General features: G+C 41.6%; 1 protein-coding gene across 1 annotated transcript in view; it reads right to left on the bottom strand.

Moving 5' to 3' along the window:
• Positions 1-156: 156 nt before the first annotated feature.
• Positions 157-21,662, bottom strand: part of LOC110983119 (MAM and LDL-receptor class A domain-containing protein 1-like) — a 94,599-nt gene continuing 73,093 nt past the window's right edge. Inside the window, exons 85-115 of the mRNA XM_087131449.1 lie at positions 21,405-21,535; positions 20,866-20,950; positions 20,576-20,698; positions 20,327-20,473; positions 19,989-20,089; positions 19,226-19,390; positions 18,617-18,872; positions 17,157-17,376; positions 16,550-16,721; positions 15,955-16,057; positions 15,500-15,637; positions 14,359-14,540; positions 12,986-13,154; positions 12,564-12,707; positions 11,188-11,453; positions 10,497-10,728; positions 9,955-10,041; positions 9,400-9,575; positions 8,557-8,686; positions 7,698-7,853; positions 6,917-7,179; positions 6,283-6,373; positions 6,010-6,147; positions 4,978-5,083; positions 3,911-4,058; positions 3,084-3,324; positions 1,834-2,181; positions 1,557-1,673; positions 882-1,022; positions 446-702; positions 157-300 (exon numbers count right to left, since the gene is read on the bottom strand). Coding sequence (XP_086987575.1) covers positions 157-300; positions 446-702; positions 882-1,022; positions 1,557-1,673; positions 1,834-2,181; positions 3,084-3,324; positions 3,911-4,058; positions 4,978-5,083; positions 6,010-6,147; positions 6,283-6,373; positions 6,917-7,179; positions 7,698-7,853; positions 8,557-8,686; positions 9,400-9,575; positions 9,955-10,041; positions 10,497-10,728; positions 11,188-11,453; positions 12,564-12,707; positions 12,986-13,154; positions 14,359-14,540; positions 15,500-15,637; positions 15,955-16,057; positions 16,550-16,721; positions 17,157-17,376; positions 18,617-18,872; positions 19,226-19,390; positions 19,989-20,089; positions 20,327-20,473; positions 20,576-20,698; positions 20,866-20,950; positions 21,405-21,535 — 5,177 coding nt within the window. The remainder of the gene's footprint in view (positions 301-445; positions 703-881; positions 1,023-1,556; positions 1,674-1,833; positions 2,182-3,083; positions 3,325-3,910; positions 4,059-4,977; positions 5,084-6,009; positions 6,148-6,282; positions 6,374-6,916; positions 7,180-7,697; positions 7,854-8,556; positions 8,687-9,399; positions 9,576-9,954; positions 10,042-10,496; positions 10,729-11,187; positions 11,454-12,563; positions 12,708-12,985; positions 13,155-14,358; positions 14,541-15,499; positions 15,638-15,954; positions 16,058-16,549; positions 16,722-17,156; positions 17,377-18,616; positions 18,873-19,225; positions 19,391-19,988; positions 20,090-20,326; positions 20,474-20,575; positions 20,699-20,865; positions 20,951-21,404; positions 21,536-21,662) is intronic.

The following is a 21,662-nucleotide window of genomic DNA, read 5'->3' on the forward strand; positions in this document are numbered from 1 at the left end:
ATTCAAGTTCGTGATTCTTGAACATCAGTTTTCGTGTGGACGAAAAAGACAATTTATGATTATTCCCAAAATAGTCCCGGCAATCTCGTCAGCACAAGCTCGTCACATTTTAAGGAATTTTAATTTGTGTGTAGGTAGGTCTGGGTATGATTCTGGCTATGATAATGCGGGTCTCTGAGTAACGGCCTCTATGCAGGTAAAAAATGTTGACAAACCTGGTACCCCGCAACCACTGAAGCTGATATCATCAATGGCAATATCGCCGAGAACGCTGAAACTCCGATAGGCTTGGAAGACAACCTGGGAAAGAGGAAAAACAACACCAAATTCACTGTGACCAGGCGACCAGGAGTCGTTATAAACTAACTCTGCACTTCACCACTGGTATGCCATGGCATGGTTAAAACAAAGCAGCTGATGAGAGCCCACAACTTCATGTACTCACAAAGAAATCACTTGGCACTCGTCCAATCGGTGCCACTCCCTCATTCCACCGGTTGCCATGGTCCCCTGTCAGCTGTAGAGGGTACAGTATGTAGTATGTCTCCACCAGAAAGATGGTCAGGACACCGATGTCTGATCCCTGCATGTGGTACCAGAACCGCAGCTCGCAGCTGGCGGCCGAGTTGCGGAGGGTGGGGCTGTGAAGCTCCGCCCATGCAGAGCCAGCGTTGGAATTGGAATCCACATACATGTACCAGCCTGTGTACAAAACAGGAAGAAATCAGTACACTTAACTCTGTGGTCAGAATTTTGTGCAACTGCAAACAAAATGGACATATCGAGAAAAGATACGTCTAAATTTTGAAAGAGATACTAAGATCCTAAGTGCTATGTGCTTTTATGCGGTAGCTTAGGAATTCTTGCTGAGTATTTGTTACCTTGAGCTGTGAGTGTAGTGTGGTCATAGGTAGGTCCCGTGTTCTGGCTAGGAGTGGCACCCCGATATCGCACCCAGGTGTAGGCCCCATTGTCATAGTTAACCCAATTGCACTGGTCTGTCTCAAAGGTACACTGGTGTCCTATGGAAACCAATTAGAACAAAATGTAGAAGAACATTACAAAAAAATCACAAAGACAGATTTTTAGAGAAGTTTTTCTTCCTGTTAATATCCAGCCTCTTCAGGAGCAAGTTGGCAAACGATCAATGGGTCCCTTCAAATTTTTCGCAGGGTGTCACTGTAGACCACAAAACCTTACAAGGCAGCTCCAGACATTCAGTCTGAATTAAAGTCATAAGTTATTTAAATGAGCTTAAAAAGAATCTTTTTGTGATTGTGCAACCTGTTACTTATGACTGGTCTTTTATACGGTCTTGTCTGGCACTGGGTTTGGTCTTTGTCTGGTCACACAGCTGGTTTGACTGGTTTTTTGGTTGGTCTTGTGACTGATCTTAGGATTGGTCTTGTCAATGGTCTAGTTGAATAGTCTGGGGATGGTCTCGTCTACAACACTGCTGCTTAGAAGTACCCAGCACCCTTACCACCTTAAACCCAATTCCCAGAAACAAAACTGAAATAGTAAGGATTCAAAAAAGTTGTCTAGTTTTTTCTTACCACATGCTTCTTCATCTTTCCCGTTGCTGCAGTAGCTGATGAAATCACATGTCTGGGACTGCGAGGCACAATCGCTGGTGCCGTCATCACAGGTTGTATAACATGGGTCGACAGGATCTGTGATGAAGAGTTACACAACATCAAGGCCGTCACAAAACTGACCGCTTTTCGACAAAGTGATGCTCTTTGAAAAAGAAAATCTCACAGGTCAATTAATTAAAATCAATGTGGCAGTAACTTGTTTCAATGTCATTTTTTGCTTGATTTGTTAACCTACCTGGGCATGTGCCGGTGCTTACAACGATATCATCTATTGCTATATCCCCGGCAAACGATGACCCAATCACGGCCTGGAATGTCAACTCAAAGGGGGAGTTGTCATTGGGCGAAATGGTCACCCGTGCCACTCTCCAGACGTCATCTTTGTCACCAGAGACTGTCCAGACATTGTGGATTGTTGAGGAGTAGATTGGCCAGGTCCAGACGTTGAGCGAGCCCACCTGACTGCCGTACATATGGTACCAGAATTCAAGGCAATAGTCGCCGTCATCAAAGACACCTGAGATAAGGAAGGCGAAGTCGCCTTGCTGTCTAGGTGAAGAAGCATCGGCATACAGATAGGTACCTGAGAATGTAAGAATTTAAATTAGACACATGTGTTAGAAGTTGAATGTTGTTTGAATGGACAACTGTAAGTGGAAAGGAAAATTTACATCTATTTTCAAACCCGGGTACTATGACAATGTATAAAAGAGAGCAGGTAAATTCTTGAAAGTAGTGAGAACTTATATATGTACATGTACCTTGAACATTTAAGGAAACTTCAGCCGAAAACCTCTTGAGAGAAGTGAGAACTTAGATATTTACCAAGATAAGTAATAACTAAAGGAAGTTCTAAGGAGAGGTTTGTTGCACGTTGAAGTTGTGAGAATCGGAATATGTCCTCGACAGGTTTGAAGATAACTTGGTATCTAGAAACTGCATGGAGAATTCAAGTTCTTGGAAATTCTAAGAATAACTTGGACTAGTATTGCCTGTATTTAGAAATTTACTTGGATATTGCAAAAAAGAACTTAAATTCTGGAAGAAATAGGAAAATGGTGGATGTGGAAGTTGGAAGGACAATTTAGACACCTGCTTCAAAGTTATGCAGGTAATACAGATGGATCCCTGGAAGTGATAAGGACAATTAGATAAGTACTAGGACGTTTTCAGGATATTTTGGATGAAGAAATGGGAATTGTAAGGAGAATTTGAAGCTGTAAGGAACAACTTGGAAGTTTTGCAAAGACTCTGAATGTCATTTGAAAGCTGTGAACCCTAAACAAACTCACAAACGATATCCAAATGTTTACCTGTCTTGTCCCCAGCAGAGAAACTACCGGTAGGATGGTTTGTTGAAGAAATACACAGGAGGTATAAACACCGGGTTAAGTGCCTTGACAGCATTTCTCTCTCATTAATTTGTCTACACTGTTTTCCATGTCCACATAATTTTCTCTTGGTTTGAAAATCTTGTTTTCTCACCATAAGCACTTCCTAGAGTGTGGTCCACTAATGGCCCTGTGTTATCAGACAGTGTCGCCCCCTGTTGGCGCATCCAATCAAAGTCGTCCACTGAGCCCTCTGCATTTTTCCACGTGCACGTGTCGCCCGTCTCAAAGTTACAGTCGCCAAAGGGATTGCATGGGCCATCACTACGGAAACGGATGTCGTCGATGGCAATGTCTCCTTGCCAGGACAGGCCTGTCACTGCCTCAAAGACAATCTGACACAAGACAAGGTTTCCACAACCGAGTTTATATCTCTTTCAATCAAGCAGGCTTAATTGATTTGATCTACATGCTTTATACTATTGTTGCATATGTCTGGTGCCTCACATTCTGCAAAAGTAACGTCTATGACCGTACAGTCACCAGACGATCCCTAATTTTGCCTTCTAATGCAGAAACTAACCTCACAACAGGTATGACGCTAGGCAACGGCCTACTCTACGGTCATGGAAGTTGGACACACATATTTTTGCTCAAGTTCCTTAAATCTGAGTTTAGTGACCCTCTGACTATAACAATGAGAATAGAATCCACAAGAATTTCATTAAAAGCATCAGCTTTGAGTAACCCATACTTGTTTCCATTAACGCAATCTTTCAAACGTTTTTCCTCAGTTTTATTCGGCTAAACTGGATAAGTCGGTTATTAACTGCAGTCCAGCCCATCACAAGTTATCTCATCTTAAGTCAGGTCATAAGCTATTCCAATGAACTAAGTGCATTTCTGCACCACTTTACAGCCTGGTAATTGTGACTGCTCTGGTGCTTAAACCCAGCAAGAGCTGTCGATGTCCGTTTTTACCTGGAAGTCTGTTACTGATGAGACGGTCACTTCAGCCACATACCACTCATCATAGATGGAATAATCCTTGGACCACAGCTGAACGTAGTTGTTGGAAGCTGTCATGTAGACAGTAAGGGTGCCAATGTCCACTCCGATATTGTGGTACCTACACGTAAATGATATAGTCCCAAAACGTCCATATCACTATTAATATCCCTCTTATTTAGGTCCCCTTCAATGTTTCACGATAAATATGGCACTTTTGGCATACCACATAGATGTATATCATTGTTATTGGAAATGCCTAGACCCGCAAAGTACTGTTTGATAATGTTACTGAATAAGCTCCTGAATTGGGTTCCATGCTTTCAAAGCACCAATCAATATATGATTTCAAGGTTTGCACTGCGGATGTAGCAAGGAGATGCAGGTTACCAGTAACATCATAAGAATCTCTTTTGCGCAGAGAGGCTTATGTGGATACTTATGTGGTATGCTTTCTTCATTGCGTGGACACTGAACATGATCCAATTTTTCATTGACTGACTTCGACATCATTGTCACTACTGTCGTTTTTATGACAATTGTCATCGCCATTGTCCACCATCATTATTACTGTCATCACTGTCAACAATCAACTATTAATACACCAACTATTAAGATGATCAGAGACAGAGCTGTAAAGTACATCAGGCAAATGGGTAGTTAGTTAGTAAAGTTTTCTTGGTAACAACTCCTCCTTCCCCATGGCTGTAAATGGATACATGTGATCTATCACCATATATTCAATCAAGATAGAGATCAAGGTTGTAACTGTCTTTGTCAGATCTTTCTTTCCATATCACAGCTGCAATAATGCCTTTCAAACATGTCATCTTTGTCACTGCTGTCAGTGTCACCTTTACTATTTAGGGGACGGCCTCAATATAAAGGTTATTAGGACTGGCATCACTATTTGGGGACAGTTCTGAATCTTATTGCAATGCTTGCTTGAGGACAGGTGTCACTATTAGGGGACAGATGTGAACCGTGATCATTTCAGTAATGTAAAAGGTACATGTACGTCAAGTACTGATGTCACTTACCAGAACTGCAAACAGCGGCCGGTGGTTGGGGCATAGACTGGGCTGTCCAGCCGAGTCACATCACCTGGAACCCTCGGAGACGACATCTCGGCATACATGTAATGGCCTGCATGACAAATTGCACATTTGCCAGAAAACAAAACATTAGAAGGCCACAATCAAGCGTGGGGTTTTTCAAAATGAAGTCTTTAATTTGAAATGTTTTTCAGATGATACTTGCTTTGCTCAACATTCATCTTTAGATGTACCCCATATTACAGATTGAATAGTTTAGATGCAATGTTACATGGGTAATTCCTGAAATTAGGGGTCCAAAAGCGTGACATTTGTGTATCCCTGTTACATCTGACCTTTGTTATTTAACATTGAAATATCACCAGAACCTATTTCAAACTATTACTATTTGTTAGGCAGGTAATTTGCATAAATTCATCACTCTTGGAAATTAGAAATGCGTTAGGAACTTACAAAATCATAAGTCAGATGTGACAAGGGCAAAATATTGAACCCCCAATGTCTGGAATTACCCACATACTACCATGCACAGACTTTGTGGCCACAATTTATGGGTTCTTTAAACTGTACATGGAAATCTTTTCACAAATTTCAGTTTTTTAGACTGTTTTACGAGGTTTCAGTGTTTCTTTTACGGGAGTTTTTGATTACCTTTGAGGGATTAAATAAAAAATTTGTGACTGTGACAATATTTTGCTTCACAGTGCTGATGACCTGGTCCATGCAGGAAGAAGTGATGACCTGTTTTTATAAGGAAACAACCTCCCTCCAGCAGGAAAACATGGCATGCAGGCGTGGGTTTATATCAAATCACCGCCCAATGTGCTCAACATTCATGAACAGTTTCTGTTTTAAAATTTGGTCAAGCAATATCATGCAAATAGCATAGATTCATATATTCCGAATAAAAAAAAGCTTTTAAGGACAACTAACTGTGTTTGTATTATACACAAGCATAAGTGAGGCTTAATATTATCGTGTTCTAATCTACAGGTTGCCATGCTAAAAGGGATTTACCTAAGTCAGTCTGGTAAGTGTGGTCTGAACCTGGTCCAGTGCCCTGACTCGGAGTACCTCCCTGATTTAGCGTCCAGTCAAAATCGTCGGCTGAGTCTTGTGTGTATCCACACAGCCCATTCTCAAAATCGCACAGCTCTGAAAATGAGTTTTAACATACACAACACTCATGTCATTAAAGATAACCACATCAGCTGCAGTGGTTGCAAACTTTGAAAAGAAATGTAATAAACCTAACAACCTTTCCCTTTAAGAAATACTAAATCGATTCACCTCCAGCGGGACAGGGTCCTGTGTGGAATGTGATGTCATCTAATGCAATGTCGCCTTGGTAACTTGGACCAGCAACTCCTTCCAAAATAACCTACAGACAAAAGCCATTATCTTTACTCAGACAAAAAAAACATGATAGAGCTGACACATTGCAAACTTTCCCGTAGTGTGTCGTCGGTCATTGTGATTTTGTTTAAGATATTCATAAATATTCTTCAATTTGTACGAATTGATTAACACGTGACAACACAGCCACTCCCAATATTCGAACAGTCCAGATCAATATAAATGTACGTGTACATCTGCATATCCTGCATAACGTATTAATCATAAAGTTCGTCTTCCTGTGGAAAATGTATCATTCCTTGGTTCCGAGTGAGTAAAAGAATCTGAAAAACTATTAACATGCCAATAAATCTGCACAAATGTGTACACCTAACGCCGATTGGTCATCAGGAAGGCTATCGTTCCTTGTTTCTACAAGAATAATATAAACTTACAAATTTACATAAATCTACATAAATTTCAATATCTAGCACTACCTGGTCATCAGAAATGGTATCCTTACTTGCTTCTGCTGAGACAATATTATTTACAAATTTACATAAATCTACGTACACGTAAATCAGCATACCTGATACCGATCGGTTTCCAAAAAGTGTATCATTCCTTGGTTCCACTGCGGCCCGAAAGAACCCACTTTTGTCCAAACTAAAGTCTCAACTCCGGTTGGGTAAGTCAGCGTGTAGATATTCAGATCTGCGACATGAGGGCCATACATATGGTACCAGAACTCCATGCAATAACCAGCGCTCGTCACATTACGGAAGTATTGAGAGGAGAGACGGGCTGTGTCGTTCTCATTTTGACCTGTGACCTCTATGTATACATAATGACCTGGAAAATGTGGAATATAAGCAGAATAAAAAAAAGTTGGTTGAATCTGATGGATGTCTAGTGCCCTGAAGATTTCATTGTACTTGTCTATTTGATTATGTACATGTAATCTCCAGTCTAGTATTCTGTCAAGTTATGATTTTAAACATTAATGATGATTTGTATTTCACCTCATGGTCTGAAGTGTGCAGTTTGCCAACCTGTACTAAGCAGATTTCGGTGGGCTATGAATATAAAACCGAACAATAGTTTGCAAAGTGTTGAAAACTAAGGTGAAAATGTTCAATCCCTAAATGACGAATACTTTGACTAAATACTAAAGGAATTGTTTTCCCATTTTAACAGTCATTAAACAAAAAGTAGGTTTTCAGATGACACCTGTTGGCAATCAAAGAAAACGTTTGCATGCTTTGGCCGCCAAAACGAAATGGCGTTCAATTTTTGTAAACAAAAGAAAGATCAATGTGTATAAAACATTCTGCTCCACATAAGCCGCTCTAGTCTTGACTCGGACTCACCGTTGGCATCCCCCAACGTGTGATCTCCGGCGGGACCAGTCCCAATACTTCCTGTGGTTCCTGTAGCTAGTGTCCAATCAAACTGGTCCCCTGAACCGGTAACCTGTGTCCACTGACAGATACCCTGCTCAAAGTTGCAGTCGTGGGAGTTGGGTGCTATGAACCAAAAAAAATCTTAAAGATCAAACTGAAACGAGAGCATTTCACTGTTTCCCAAGAAACAAAAACTTAAACAATATTCTACATGTACCTTAATTCTTTATAAGTGAGGGCCACTTCATATTTCAAGCACAAACCACAGGAAATGCAATCTTTATGACGTCAAAAGTAAACATATGTTGAATTGGGGCAAATCTCATTTAAATACATTATATCTACCTTCCTATTAACCTTGACTACAATCCCTTCAGTGAACTGATCCCTTTACCAACAAGCAAATGCTTAGATGTGGTTCGATGCCACTGTGCCAGAAACAACTCAAAAAAGAAATAGTATTACTCAAAGCATCTCTCTCTGGAATACTGCATTTTCATTGGTATACCACAATCATGTGACTGTTATGTCAAGATCTGATCTTGAAGACTCACATTTGCTTTCCAGAAGTGTTTCTAAGCCGTAAAGATCTTCAGGCGAGACATGCGCAAGCTACACTAAATGAGGAACTGTGTTCAGTAATAGTCTGCTTTGTATAATTTTCAGTGCAGCGGTCCGCGACAAAGATATGACACAACAATTGTTGACTACTTAGGTGTGGGAAATGACATTTGTGTCCCCCTTGGAGGCCTGTTCAACGGTTGATAAATGAAACAGCAGGAAATTTGGCAAATAGTTCAGTCAGCAGGGCAAGAGGGTAACTTACGATATGTAGGTGGTGGGGAGGGAGTCGTTGGAGGGGGAATGGTCGCTGGGCATAGTCCATCAGCGATTTCCACGTCGTCAAGAGCAATGTCACCGGTGTAGTCAATCCCAACCACGCCCTCAAAGATCACCTGCCACGGAAAGACGCGAATTGAAAAGTTCTGTAAACAATGCAAATAGTGCTTTTCAAATAAAGTCAGATTTTAATTTTCCCTTAGGGATTTTGCCCTTACACCAATTAATATCCATAACAATGAACACTCAGCGTGGTTGGAAGTTGTTTGATGGCGTTACCCACTGCTGATTCAAACCAGCCAGTCCACCCAGGCCATCTTGGTGGTCGAGTGGTTGAGACGTCTCCACCAGTAAGCAGAAGGTCATGGGTTTGAGTCCCACAGAAGTACATGTACATGTAAGCCTGTGGATTTTGTACAGGCTATCACACAACACTGAGTGCACAGTGTTACAAATACGACAGTAAATGTAATGGCAAAACCCACAATAATAAAATCACAATTTAAAATGCACCTTTCAAAAGTCAGATTTGAATGTGCTGGATTAAAATCAGTTTTCATTTCCCATGGTCTATAAAATGAGTTTTATCTCAGAGAATGTTGTAACTCTCATCTGTACACTAAAAAGAATACTTCTTTACCATTGACTATGTTTCCATATTTTTCCCTAAAATGAGGGAACTGTTGCTGTGACACCACTTCAGGACAATGAGAGTTTTGTGTTGCAAATGTGAACTGCATCATGGCTGCATAATACCAAATTCAAGCTAAAGTAACTTCTGGCCTTCAACCCCTGGCCTCTAACCCTTGGCCTCTAACCCCTGGCCTACCCAGAACTGCTCATAAGAGGTGAGGGATAGTCTCCCTTGCAGCCACACGTCTCCTTGTTCCCCAGTCTTGGTCCAGAGAGTGTTGTTGCTGGGGTAGATGCTGGGCGACTGGGTGTAAACACTAAGCGTGTTTATGTTACTGCCGAACATGTGATACCAGAAGGATAGGCAAGCTCCTGAAGGTAGGCAAGACATATAGAAATTGCAACAGGACCTGTCTTTCACGGGAGAAACTGTTAGCAAATTTGAGGTAGGGTGCAGGATGATAGAGATGTAGTCCTGTCTGACGCAAGTCCCATCACGAATCCAGTCACAAGACAATCATAAGAGAACAGGGTAGATGATGACTAAGGTACATGTATGCTTTTGACACAGTTCGTAATAGATAGCCTGCAACTTTATTTGAAGCAAAATATATGCGACGGTCGGACACCTCCCCCGGGGGGGGGGAGTGTTAGGTAACAACAGTCTAGAATGTATATTTGTTTGGACATGTACATGTAGTGTGGGAACCCCTCCATCCCATATCTTTCTCAAATCGATTCCAAGACATACCAGGTGTTGGATCAAGGCGCTCGCTCAGGAGCCATGCTCTGTCACCCAGGACACGAGGAGCAGAGGTCTCGATGAAGACATAGAAACCTGAAGAAAAATTACAATGGGTTCGGGCATGAACAACTGAGGCCGCTGTGAATAGGGTACTTGGTCTGGCACCCTATCCTATTAACTCTAACAGTCCCAAATCTTCCCATTTCAATATGATTTTACATACACCCTAGGGTGCTAGGGTTAAAACCCAAATGTCTCTTATGATGTAGAACTGGGAAGTCTATCCTAAGATGTAGCATGCACGCGTTCACTAGTTCTGATAAAGCCAACATAAAAGAGCAAGTGGAGAAAATCCTGAGGAGGCAACTTGAGAAAATGTAATTTTCAAAATATTACGGTGTAGCATGGGGGAATTCAGAGAAGAAGTGCCATTCATACACTGTAAGCCTTTCTGAGCATTCATGACAATATATTAAATCAACAACAGAAATATAAAATCACTAAAACTTCGTGCAAAGATTTTTACACTGAAAGGTTGAAACTCCCACCTCTTCCTGTGTTGGTTGTGTGATCGACGGAGGGTCCGGTGTAGGAGCTTGGTGTACCGCCGGCTCCTCTCAACCAATCAAAATCGTCTGAGGTCTTGTCATTAGTCCAACCGCACATGCCATGCTCGAAATCACATACTCCTTCCGAGTAACACACCTCGTCGCGGATGCCGATGTCGTCTAGAGCTATGTCTCCCATCGTCGGGGATCCAACACGGCTTTCAAAGACGATCTGGCAAGATTTCACAGCTTCAAACTAAGGTAGTGTTGTAGTCAAGACCTGTTTAAGATCCTCACAAAACCCAGCAAAACATTACAAGACCAACACAAGACCTCCAGTCTGAATTCAAGTAACAAGCTATCCAAATGAACTGCAACAAAAGCATTCCTTTGTCATTGTTCACTCTGCTACTTGTGTCTGGTCTTGAGTCTGGTCTTGTGTAAGGTTTTGTGTAAGGTCTTGTGTCTGGTCTTGTGTAAAGTCTTGTGTCTGGTCTTGTGTAAGCTTCTGTGATGGTCTCCACTACAACACTGCACTAAGGTCGTGGTAGACTTTCAATCAGAAACTAAGACACGTTTACAGGAGTGCACGCATTCCAGCAATTTTATACCCACAGTAGAGGACAATGTATACTTGCCCCTACTTTTTCAAGGGGGCAAACAAGAGCTAAAATGGAACCAAAAAATTTACCCTGAATCTCTGGGTTTGGGACGGCAAGATGGTCACCCTTCCCCGTCTCCACAGGTCTCCCTGATCGCCGTCCTTTTGCCAGCTCGGGCTGACAAAGAAATCACCTTCGTCTTGCTTGTACACCAGCAGGGATCCGACATTGTCGCCGTACATGTGATACCAGAAGTGGAGACAGTGGTCTGTGCCCGGGTCGAAAAAAGGGCTGAGGAGGCGTGCCTCATCTCCGGGTTGCCGTGGCGACAGAGGATTGATGTAGGCAAAATAGTCTAGTCAAAGAAAATAATGAATTATATCAAATAGTTGTGAGAACAAATTGATTCTGAAAAAAAGAAATCGAAATGACTTTAATACCTAACAGATTTAAATCATAAATGTTACTGGAGGCTGAAATCAAGTGCGTTTCTGAGTCAGTCTTTTACTCCCGCAACAGCCAGGAACATTTCAAACTTTGATGTGTACACAAATTTTAGGAAGCCAATTTCAGAAAAAAAATATTGACCGTGTACTTCAAAGTCCAAAAAGTTAGTTCGTAAGGAACAAATTGTTGAATGGGGGGATGCAACTGTGGTTCACTTGTGGGTATCAAGGCTTAAAAGTCCAGTTAAAAGAGTTCGCTGAGTGGTTGAAAAGATTATGAAGGATTTTCTTTTGGTAACATTAAATCTTCATGCAAGTTATGTTTTAGGGTAGTAATATGAATTAGTGTGTAATATTGAAATTTTGATTTGTAGTAACACTGAAAGGTCTTAAATGAGTTTTCCCTTGAAGTTGTTGCTTTCTTTCAAGACGATTTGAGTCAAACAGACATCTCCAAAAATTTCGAGTGCAAATACTAACACACTCATAATTAGCACACGCAATGAATAGTTCAAAGGGTTACAGAAACAGAAAACATTTAGTTCGCATGAAGTATTTCGAAATAACAATAAATACGTAAGCATTTAAAAAAACATTATAAATTTAATGTTTACCCTATTAATTGTGACCTTAAAATTGAATAAAAAGATCCTGCGTTTCCCCGCCCACACAAAAATCCCCTTTTGGCCTTTCGCGCTCCTAGGCTGATTGGATGACGTCATTGACAGAACGATGCATGTACAGTGTACATACAGCACAGTACATGCAGTATTGCATGCAATAGACCATGTTATGTTTGATGTAGCTTACCCGCAGGAAAACACTGTCTCAGTTCAAGGTAGAAAATTAAAAGACACAGTGCTACCGTGCGTTTCTTTAACTGAAACAGTGTTTGCCCTGTTGGCCAAACTACATCAAAAACAACATGGTCTATTGCGTGTAAACGAAATGTTTTTTTATTTCTGTAACCCTTTAAGTATTAACACGGCATTGTGACGACAACAGCCAGACAGGCTTACTTGATACTGTGTCGTAGGTGTGGTCTGTGGTTGGTCCTGTACCCAGTGAAGGGTTCCCATTGGTTCCTCTCAGCCAATCAAATCCCGGCGTATCGGTGTCATCGTTGACCCACTCACAAAGATCATACTCAAAGGTACATTGAGCTGGTGAGTTTTCAAATAGAAAAAAAAAAAGAGTATTTTAGCTGCAGTTTTCAGTTGAAGTTAATTTAGTTGAATATAGTTTGAAGGTGCAAATGGTGAAAAATGAGCAACGTGCTTAAATCTGCAACAGTGCTAAGTAGAATTCTCTTCTTTTGTGAGTTTGTTAGATTTCAATAGAAGTGTGTTTGTCCAAACAATGAACAGACCATACTATCTTAAAAGTTGTTTGATGATTCTGCTAGAATTTTTTCTTGTTTTAAACGTGCAGGTGTGCTCACAAACTGTTGGGCACGTCCCAGGGTTGAAGACAACATCGTCGATTGCAATATCCCCGCCCCATGACTGGCCGGTTACTCCCTCAATGACGATCTCGTAGGTTGACGTGCTTGTGATTGGCTCTCTGGCTCGGAGCCATTGGTTGGATTGAGTGCCTTGCTTTCGGTAAATCTGGAGATGTTGGATATATGAATGAAGTGATATAAAACAAGATTACTTTTTATCATACAATGTTTGCATTTACTTGAATACACAATGGCTGCATTTGAGCATTTTAATTACTCATATTACCATAAGTTCAAGCTCGTAAGTGAATGAACGGCAGGCCAGTGAGGTTTATTTCAAAATGGCCATTGATCATTTGCACAATGTGATCCAAGTGCAATGCGCAAACAACATTTTCCAGCATGAACAATATTGGGAGGATCACACCTGAACATGGCCTGTGCGTAGGTATTCCAGCAGGCCTACAATGACATTAGAAGCTTTAACGGTAGTGCTTTCCTACAGTAGGGAAGTGTGACATGATTCATCAAGCCCCCCCCCCATAGGAAAGCTCACATGTAAAAAAAAAATGTGACACCACATCATTTCAGGTTTACAGTGCATCAGTACTCCCACACTGAATGTAGAGAGTCATAGGTCATTAGGTTCAACAATAAGCGAAATCAGCCCTATCAGTGAAGCTGGTCTACTTTGGTTGTTTGTATCTCAAATATCTTTGCATCAGTGACATTCTTAAGTGCCTTACTTCAGAGTCAAGAATGCACTGGCCTCTTACGTAATTGCTGCTGTTATGACCTTGCTTTATTTTTACTCCTCAGGAGTATAACACAACATATGGTCAGTGGCTAGATTCTTCCCCCTTAGCCTCTGCTTATGAGCTCTGAATACACCCCATTAAGCCATAACCCTCTGATACCCATCTTGATGAGATGTAAATGTACGTACATGTAGCATGCATCATGGAATCATTGTAAGCTTTTAAAACCAACAAAGCATTTTGTAAATTACGTTTGAATAAAATCCAGTGCACTGATTATCTGATTGCACATAAACATAACAATTTGAATTTCCCAGGCTGAAAACATTGTTGCTATACCTCGTGATTCGAGGCAAGCTTTTGCTTAGCAACCACCATCTCTGGAAAGGACGGATTCCTTTGTGCCCTTCTCTCTAATCCATCAAAAACAGTGTATTGGTGCAAGGCGTCTGTTATTTCACTAAGCAAAAGCTTGCCCCGAATCACGAGGCACAGTAACATTGTCTTTACAATTAAAAGAATTCAAATTACTATATTCATGTAAAGTAAGGAATTTGTGTACCAGACGTCATTCAAATCTAACTTGCAAAAGGCTTATTCTGTTTGGCTCACCAGTGTAGATGTACTACCGGATGACAGAAAGATATTCAGGGCATCGATGTCAGGTCCAAACATGTGGTACCAGAACTCCAAACAGTATTGTGAATTGGCCGCAATCGGGCCGGACATGATGCGAGCCTTGTCGCCTTGGACACGTGGGGAAGATGTCTCGATGTAGGCGTAGTAACCAGCTCCTGAAATTCATATAAATAAGATTACTTTGCTCCGAAATCAGCTCGAAATGAGAGTCTTCCGTTCAGAAGTTGGGACTAATTTGGCCTTGTGACTGCATGACGAATGATGGGAGTAGATGGCCTAGTGATTGCCTTGGGATTGATTTGTGATTACCTTGTGATCGCTTGATTAATTTGTGATTGTCTCATGACTGACCTGGCATGACATTACCTTGTCATTGATTTTGATTGACTCGTGATTGGCTTCTAATAACCTTGTGATTGCCTTATGATTGATCTGTAACTGCCTTGTGAGTTTCCTTGTGGCTGACATTTGAGAGACGTGTGACTTGACTTATGATCTGACCTGCAATATCACTCAAAATCTGAAGCACAATCTTACGCACATTTGAATCATGATCTCACATGGCCTTTGAAATGCAAATTGTGAGGTGTTGCATAATTTCCTTTTTCCCCAGTGAATGCGGGTGGCGTCTTTTCAACGCTGCAGGATTAGCATGCAGCGCTGCTGTGTCGCACATCAATGGGGCCCTGGAGAACTTTTGTCTGCGGTGCTAATCTGCGGGCACGCTATGCCCAAAACAGTGGTATACTGTTTAAAAGCAGTGATGGATTACCCAGCAGCAGGTCTTCTGTTCCGAGTACTGTCTTTTGTTACACGGAACAGCTCTTTTGTCCCATTTCGGGCACCCGGGCTCTGCATATAAACCCATGGTGCTCGGAATGGGGTTCCCTGGCAGCAAGTGGTTAACTATTTTAGGGTATTCATCAGATTTAAACTTCCATTCACTGCTACAGATGTTGTTTGAAACCAATAAAAATGAAATCAAATAGCACTGTAAAATTAACCAAAATGAGCAAGGATGGCAAAAAGTAATCAGAGGGACAGGAAACATAACTTTCTTTTTAATTTGCCTCAGCATTTTCATATGGAGTCATGTTTGAGTTTTACCACTGACCGGTTCCTACGGTGTGGTCAAACTCAGGTCCAGTGCCTGCAGAGCCTGTCCCTCCTTGAATTACTATCCAGTCAAAGTCGTCCAGGTTGTCTTGAGTCCAGCCGCAGATGTTGTTCTCTTCAAAGTCGCAGCTAAGATCTGGATAGTAAACAGTCAACAGTTAAAAAGCAAGTACAACAAAATCATTAGAGATACAATGAAAAAGACGAACAATGAACTTGACTTGAGCGGGATGTAAACCTGCAACCTCAATCTCTTTCCTGTACATGCCACAAACGATTTGATCCTTAAAAAGAGACCGATACATTTCTTCTTTTTGTGGGAATTTATTTAAAATTTCTCAGAGTCTGCTCTTGTCAAACACCAGTTCATTGAACAGCATAGCACAAGACCTTTCCAAAGATACTCCAGACGCTAGCTTCCAACTCTCGTTTTTGTCTTTGTTATGAGCTTACCCGAGTCGGAACCACAGTTGTCGAAGGCGATATCATCCAGTGCGATGTCTGTAAGCAGAGAAGGGTCAGAGAAATCATTGCCGGGGAGAGCTTCAAACCGCACCTACAAGAAAAAGACAAGATCTGATGAACTTAACTCTGGCATGTCTGGATAGAGATTTCTGTGCTGAACACACCAAGAGATCCAGATATTTATCGAATAGGAGAATATAACTTGCATTCCACTGTAATAAATAAACAGATTATAGATCAAATATACATGTAGTCATATCAAGAAGGTAAAAAGGTTGTCTCTTCTTACTCAAATGACAGGTATTGTTTTTGGAGAGAAAAGTATTGACGAAATATATGTATAAGGTCAAACATTTGTCATCTTTAAAAAGATTTCAATTGTACGTTAACAGCCTAGCCACAAACTGAGCCTGCAATATTCACTGCAGGGCAGCATACTGTCAGGAGAGCGTTGTAGCGACGAATACATGAATAGAAAGTAAATTGCCAAATATTAACCGGCCACATGAGCTACTGGTAACATTTTTCATTTTAATGGGTTTTTTTGTAATGCCAACGGAAGACTAGCGACAAGACCACATACCGAGTACTGGCCCGCGAGTCTGGGTCCCACACTCAGTGTGCCCTGTTGCCACTGATTATTGGTGTCACCGCTGTACACCACGCTGGTGTCCTGAACAACACCTTGATAGACTATTGCAACCAGGGCACCAGCATTGCTGCCACGGAGATGGTACCAGAAATTCATTTCACACCTAAAACAGAACAGAAAGTTGGCGTATCAAATAGTTGAAACTTTCAAACATCACCACAAAGTAAAAGGTACATGTAAGTTGTTCGCATTTGTAACCCTCTGTGCTGGGGAATGTGTGAACATAAGCAGGTATGAATGATAATTGAAAACGTCATGAAAAAACAATTCAAAACAGTCCCATTAATCTTCTTACAAAGAGTCATATTGCATCACTGCAGTCTTACAAATGTGTCAAGGGTTCTACACCAAAGTCAGAAATATTTGCTACTTTGTTCTCCCTTTATTTTTGAGAACAGTGTTCTTGCGGGGCTTGGCATTGCAACATTGGTTACCTAAGAAAGTAAACAATTCCAACTGAATCAGGGAATAAGGTACTCATTACCACAACGCCGTACCTGCAATGCTTGTGAATGCGCACTCTAACGTTTTCTCATACCTTGCTCCAACAGATCCCAAGGTAGGGCTCTGCAAAATAGCTGACGTCTGAAACGTTCCGTTGGTGCTGTCCACGAACATGAAGTACCCTGTCCCCGAGGTGTGGTCAGTAGAAGGTGCTGCCGCAGACGAGGTGCTGCCAGCCTGCTGCCTTGTCCAGCGATACCGGCCGTTGTCAATAGCCAACCAGGCGCACTGGTCACTTTCAAAGTTACAGTTTCCTTAAGTTAAGGGGGAAAAAAGAACCATTTTTCTTCAATTTTTTTCAATGATCTCCAAGTTTTAATGCAGTTTAAGTCACCCGTTCTGAAATATTGTGTCTCAAGTTGGAGGAGCCACTTTTAAGTTTTACTTTGTATTAGATTGTTGAATTTGCGCTCTGTGGTTTTGATGTGTCACTCAGTTTGGTATGATAAAAATGGACGTTGTGTTGATTTAAAAACGTTGAGGATTCCTTTACTTAAACACTATGGATGAGTCTTCCAAAGGCTTTTACCTCAAAGTGGCTCTGACGACACGTGAGTCATTCTTGCAAAGCAAGTAAAATGTTTTTTGTGTGTCTCATGTTTACATTGCAATATGTAGGTTGTGGGTTTGTCTCTCCATTGGTTCAAGTACAAAAACACTTTGCTTTACTTTCGATAATGTCATTTACTTGTCCATTTATAATCTGAGTGATATCTTACATCACATCGATGCACTGTCTTTTAGTTATTTCATGTCACATTGCATAACTGTTTCAAGAATGTTACATAAAGGAAAGGGTAGGCAAAAGGAACAGTTACAAGGGGACATGAGTGCACATTTCTCTGCACTGGCAGTCAGCTACACATAAGGAAGAACAAAAATCATTGGACGTGCAAATGACACTTTCCAATAGATAAATCCATGATTTGGTTCACTGAATTGGAAGCGAGATGAACTTTATATTTTGATAGCTGAGAGTGAAAGTCAAAGCGATGAAATAAAAGTTCTTACTTTTAAGAATTTGATTATATCTGAAGGCTTATAATAAGTTGTATTTGAATGTTTTGAGCAACATTAAAAAAAACAAACAAAAACGGTCAGGCTAAAAAGTCATTAAACAGGTATACAATAGATTCAAGAAACATGATCGAAAAAACCTTCCAAGTGTATAAGGTCTTCACACAGAGTCCATTACAAGCCTTTTTTTAAACCTTCTTTTTTATAGAGGGTATCAGCACAGCTGGCTAATGGCAAACATTACACCAAGAAGGCAAGGAATAAAGGAGTTTGTCTATCAGAACAACAACTTAAAGGTGGATTTGAGGGTTTGCACAGCTTCCATCTTGCAGACAGGTGCTTTTGATCCACTGGGAATGCACAAAGGGGATTTCTCTGTGGAACAAAATTAATGCACTGCCAGGTGACTACCATGCAAAGCCTCTGTAACCAGAGACAAAATGTTGGAAAATCTGACAGAGTTGATCATTCTCATACCACAGTTTGCCTCGTCCGAGCCATCTGCGCAATCATTTGTACCATCACAAACCGAACTCAGGCTGACGCAGGTCCCTGAACCACAAGCAAACTCGTCTGGTTGGCAGAGCGGGGGCGTTGTTGGGACAGGCTGCCATGGGGATGTTCCCACCACAGGCAGTTCTCCACTGTAAGCCACACAGCCGGGAGTGAAGGAGGTGTCGTCAATGGCAATGTCGCCATAGATACCGTTTCCAACAGTAGCCTCGATTATGACCTGACAGAAATTGAGTCGAGAGTAGAGGTTTTCCCTATATGTACCCATAAGAAAGTAATGTGCGCTATGAATGCCATATGGAGTAAGGCAGTAATTACCCCATTCATGAAGCCACAAGACCAATTCAGCAGCCAAAATGAGACATTTTGGCTGCCAATAAATTAACAGACATAATGCAGTGACTGTCTGGAAGTATTTCGTGTAAGAGGGTATGCAAACATAAGTCTGTAAACTCCTTCACTATAAATGAAAAAACCCCTTGTTAGGCATGAAGCATGAACCATCGTTACGGAATACACGCTGACTTTCGTCACACCCCACTGGCATATAGAACATGCAAAGGTTAGAGGTACCTGGAATGGGTTGGTCCAGCCCAGAGTGATTTCAGCTCTCTCATAGAAGTCTCCAATTTCACCACTCTTGCTCCAAAGGTTGGTGAGAGGGCCGTTGATTGTATCGCGGATGTACACAGTCAGGGAACCGGTGGTTCGGCCAAACATATGGTAGTAGAAACGCAGCTGTAACGTGTAAAACGTAGAAGTGTAAAATGAAATCTAATTTTACTCACTTTTCCTTCGGAATATCAACTTTTCCCGTGGAGTTGCAGGGGTTCAAAATCAAACATTTGGAGTAACTTCCTTCTAACCTTCTTGGCACTCATGTTTAGTAGCATGTACTGCTCGGGGTACTTTTCAGTTTTAAAATATTGAATTTTCTCGCGGACCCTAGCCTTTTCCTGAGTTGGCACAACAGAAAGACATTCTTTCTATGGAAGGGGTATTTCGCTGAGATTGTGAATCGAAATTCAGTTGGGGGAAAATGTACGACAGCACCTTCGTTTCCTTGCTCACCATCTGATTGCTGATTGGCCAGGACACTTTGCTACTGCAACCCGTTTTCTCCTGACATTTCAAAATTGTGATGTACATTGATGCACCAAAACTGTCCGGTGCCAGTGTTACCAATCCCATAGGGAACCATTGCCTTTCATATATTTTTTCCAGTGTAGATGCCATTACCATAAATCTGTGTACATGTACACGGGCCCTATTGATTTGTATTCCAAAGTTTTGGACTTGGACTAAAATGGCATTGTGTTACATGGCAGTCTGGTACCTGGCAAGTGCCTGTGGTTGTGGCTGCGATGTAGTAGCTACCGAGGCGAGCACGGTCTCCCATCTGACGCGGGGCCGACGTCTCCAGGTAGAGATAGGTACCTACAGAGTAACGTTTGAGTAGACAAGGTTAAATGATGAGAGAGGTCAAGGGGGGTCCCAAGGTAAGAGAAGCAACTCTCACCAAAAACGGAAAGAAATTAAACAAATTATGTTATTACTTTTGCCTTCACGGTCCCAAAGCCAACACATGCAGATAGTATTATTTTTGGCAGAAAACTCAAGTAAAAAAAAACAGAACACTGGTTTCTTCCAAAAGCAACATGCGCTTCATAATACCTGATGAGAGTCCACTGGTGTGGTCCCTTGTTGGGCCTGTCCACTCGGTGGGGGTTATTCCTGAGTACGTCCGCCAATCCAGCTCGTCATTGGTCAGTTGCCGCCAATCGCAGATGCCGCTCTCAAAATCGCACAGATGGTAGTTGCCTAGGAGAATAAGCAAGGGAAACATAGATAAGACTTCAAATTGATTTCGGCAGTGAGAAATGTTAGAGTAAATTTGTCCAAGAAAAAATTGCAGAAGCTTACTGCAAGAAATTTCGTCAGTGAAGTCACCGCAGTCATCGGTGAGATCGCAAAACCGATTGTCCTCAACACAGTTGCCACGGTTGCACTTAGTCCGACCCGAAGGGCAGGGGTCAGAAGTCGGTGCTGTGGAGAAATAAAAAAAAAAGAACAAATCCACATTTGCATGCCTCAATTTAACTGTTGTGGGGTAATATTGTTAGCTACATGTATAGAAAATTAAAACCAATTGAATTCCCTGATTGAAGATGAGTAAAGAGACACACGTCTGGAAATCTGTTGACTAGACTTACGAGGTAGCCCGCATCCGACAAAGCTGATGTCGTCAAGTGCAATGTCACCAAGAACACTGAACGATCTGGTGGCCTCAAACACAATCTGAATGTTGGAAGGTTAAGTCAAAACGACGTCATAGCACTTGAATAGTAATTAACGGCAGCTGTTATTCAAAGACTTTCACAAGACCAGATAAATATCATGCACAACAGTCGCAAGTAATGAGTACAATGATAAAAGAATGCTTTTGCTGCAGTTCATTTCAACAGCTTGTGAGTCAAATTCAGATTGGAGATTTTGTGTTGGCTTGTGATAGTCTTGTGAGGTCTTTGAAGAGATCTCGACCCTGACATTGTCAAAGGCAATGATATATTCTCGAAAGGAAGAGCTCAATGGTCTCTTTTAAACAAATGTGTTTGGCCATTCAGAAAACATCTGAGCTAATTCTTTGTGCTTAAGATTTTCAAAATGCAAGCGCCCGCCAAGGTTAAGAACGCAAGTGCGAGCACAGTGCCACTGCACGTATGGCTTTTCCTTTAAATGGTCGGCAGATTACCTTGAATGGAAGGCTCACTCTGCCCACGCCAAGCTGGATATTATTCCACACATCTCCCATATCCTCAAACAGGTAGATCAGCAGCGTCCGGGACGACCCTTCCACTAAGTACACTGCCAAACTACCAATGTCTGTTTGATACAGCAATGACATTTTAACTTGGGATGAAGCACAGTTCGTCCTGGGCCACTTATGCCCTTTTGCCCGGAAGAATGATCACAGCAGCAAAAGTGTTCCGGCAAAAGGGCGTAAGAAACG

This window comes from Acanthaster planci, linkage group LG21 (assembly GCF_054643075.1).
Source record: "Acanthaster planci isolate LZ-2023a linkage group LG21, COTS_SCS, whole genome shotgun sequence".
Classification (NCBI taxonomy): Eukaryota; Metazoa; Echinodermata; class Asteroidea; order Valvatida; family Acanthasteridae; genus Acanthaster; species Acanthaster planci.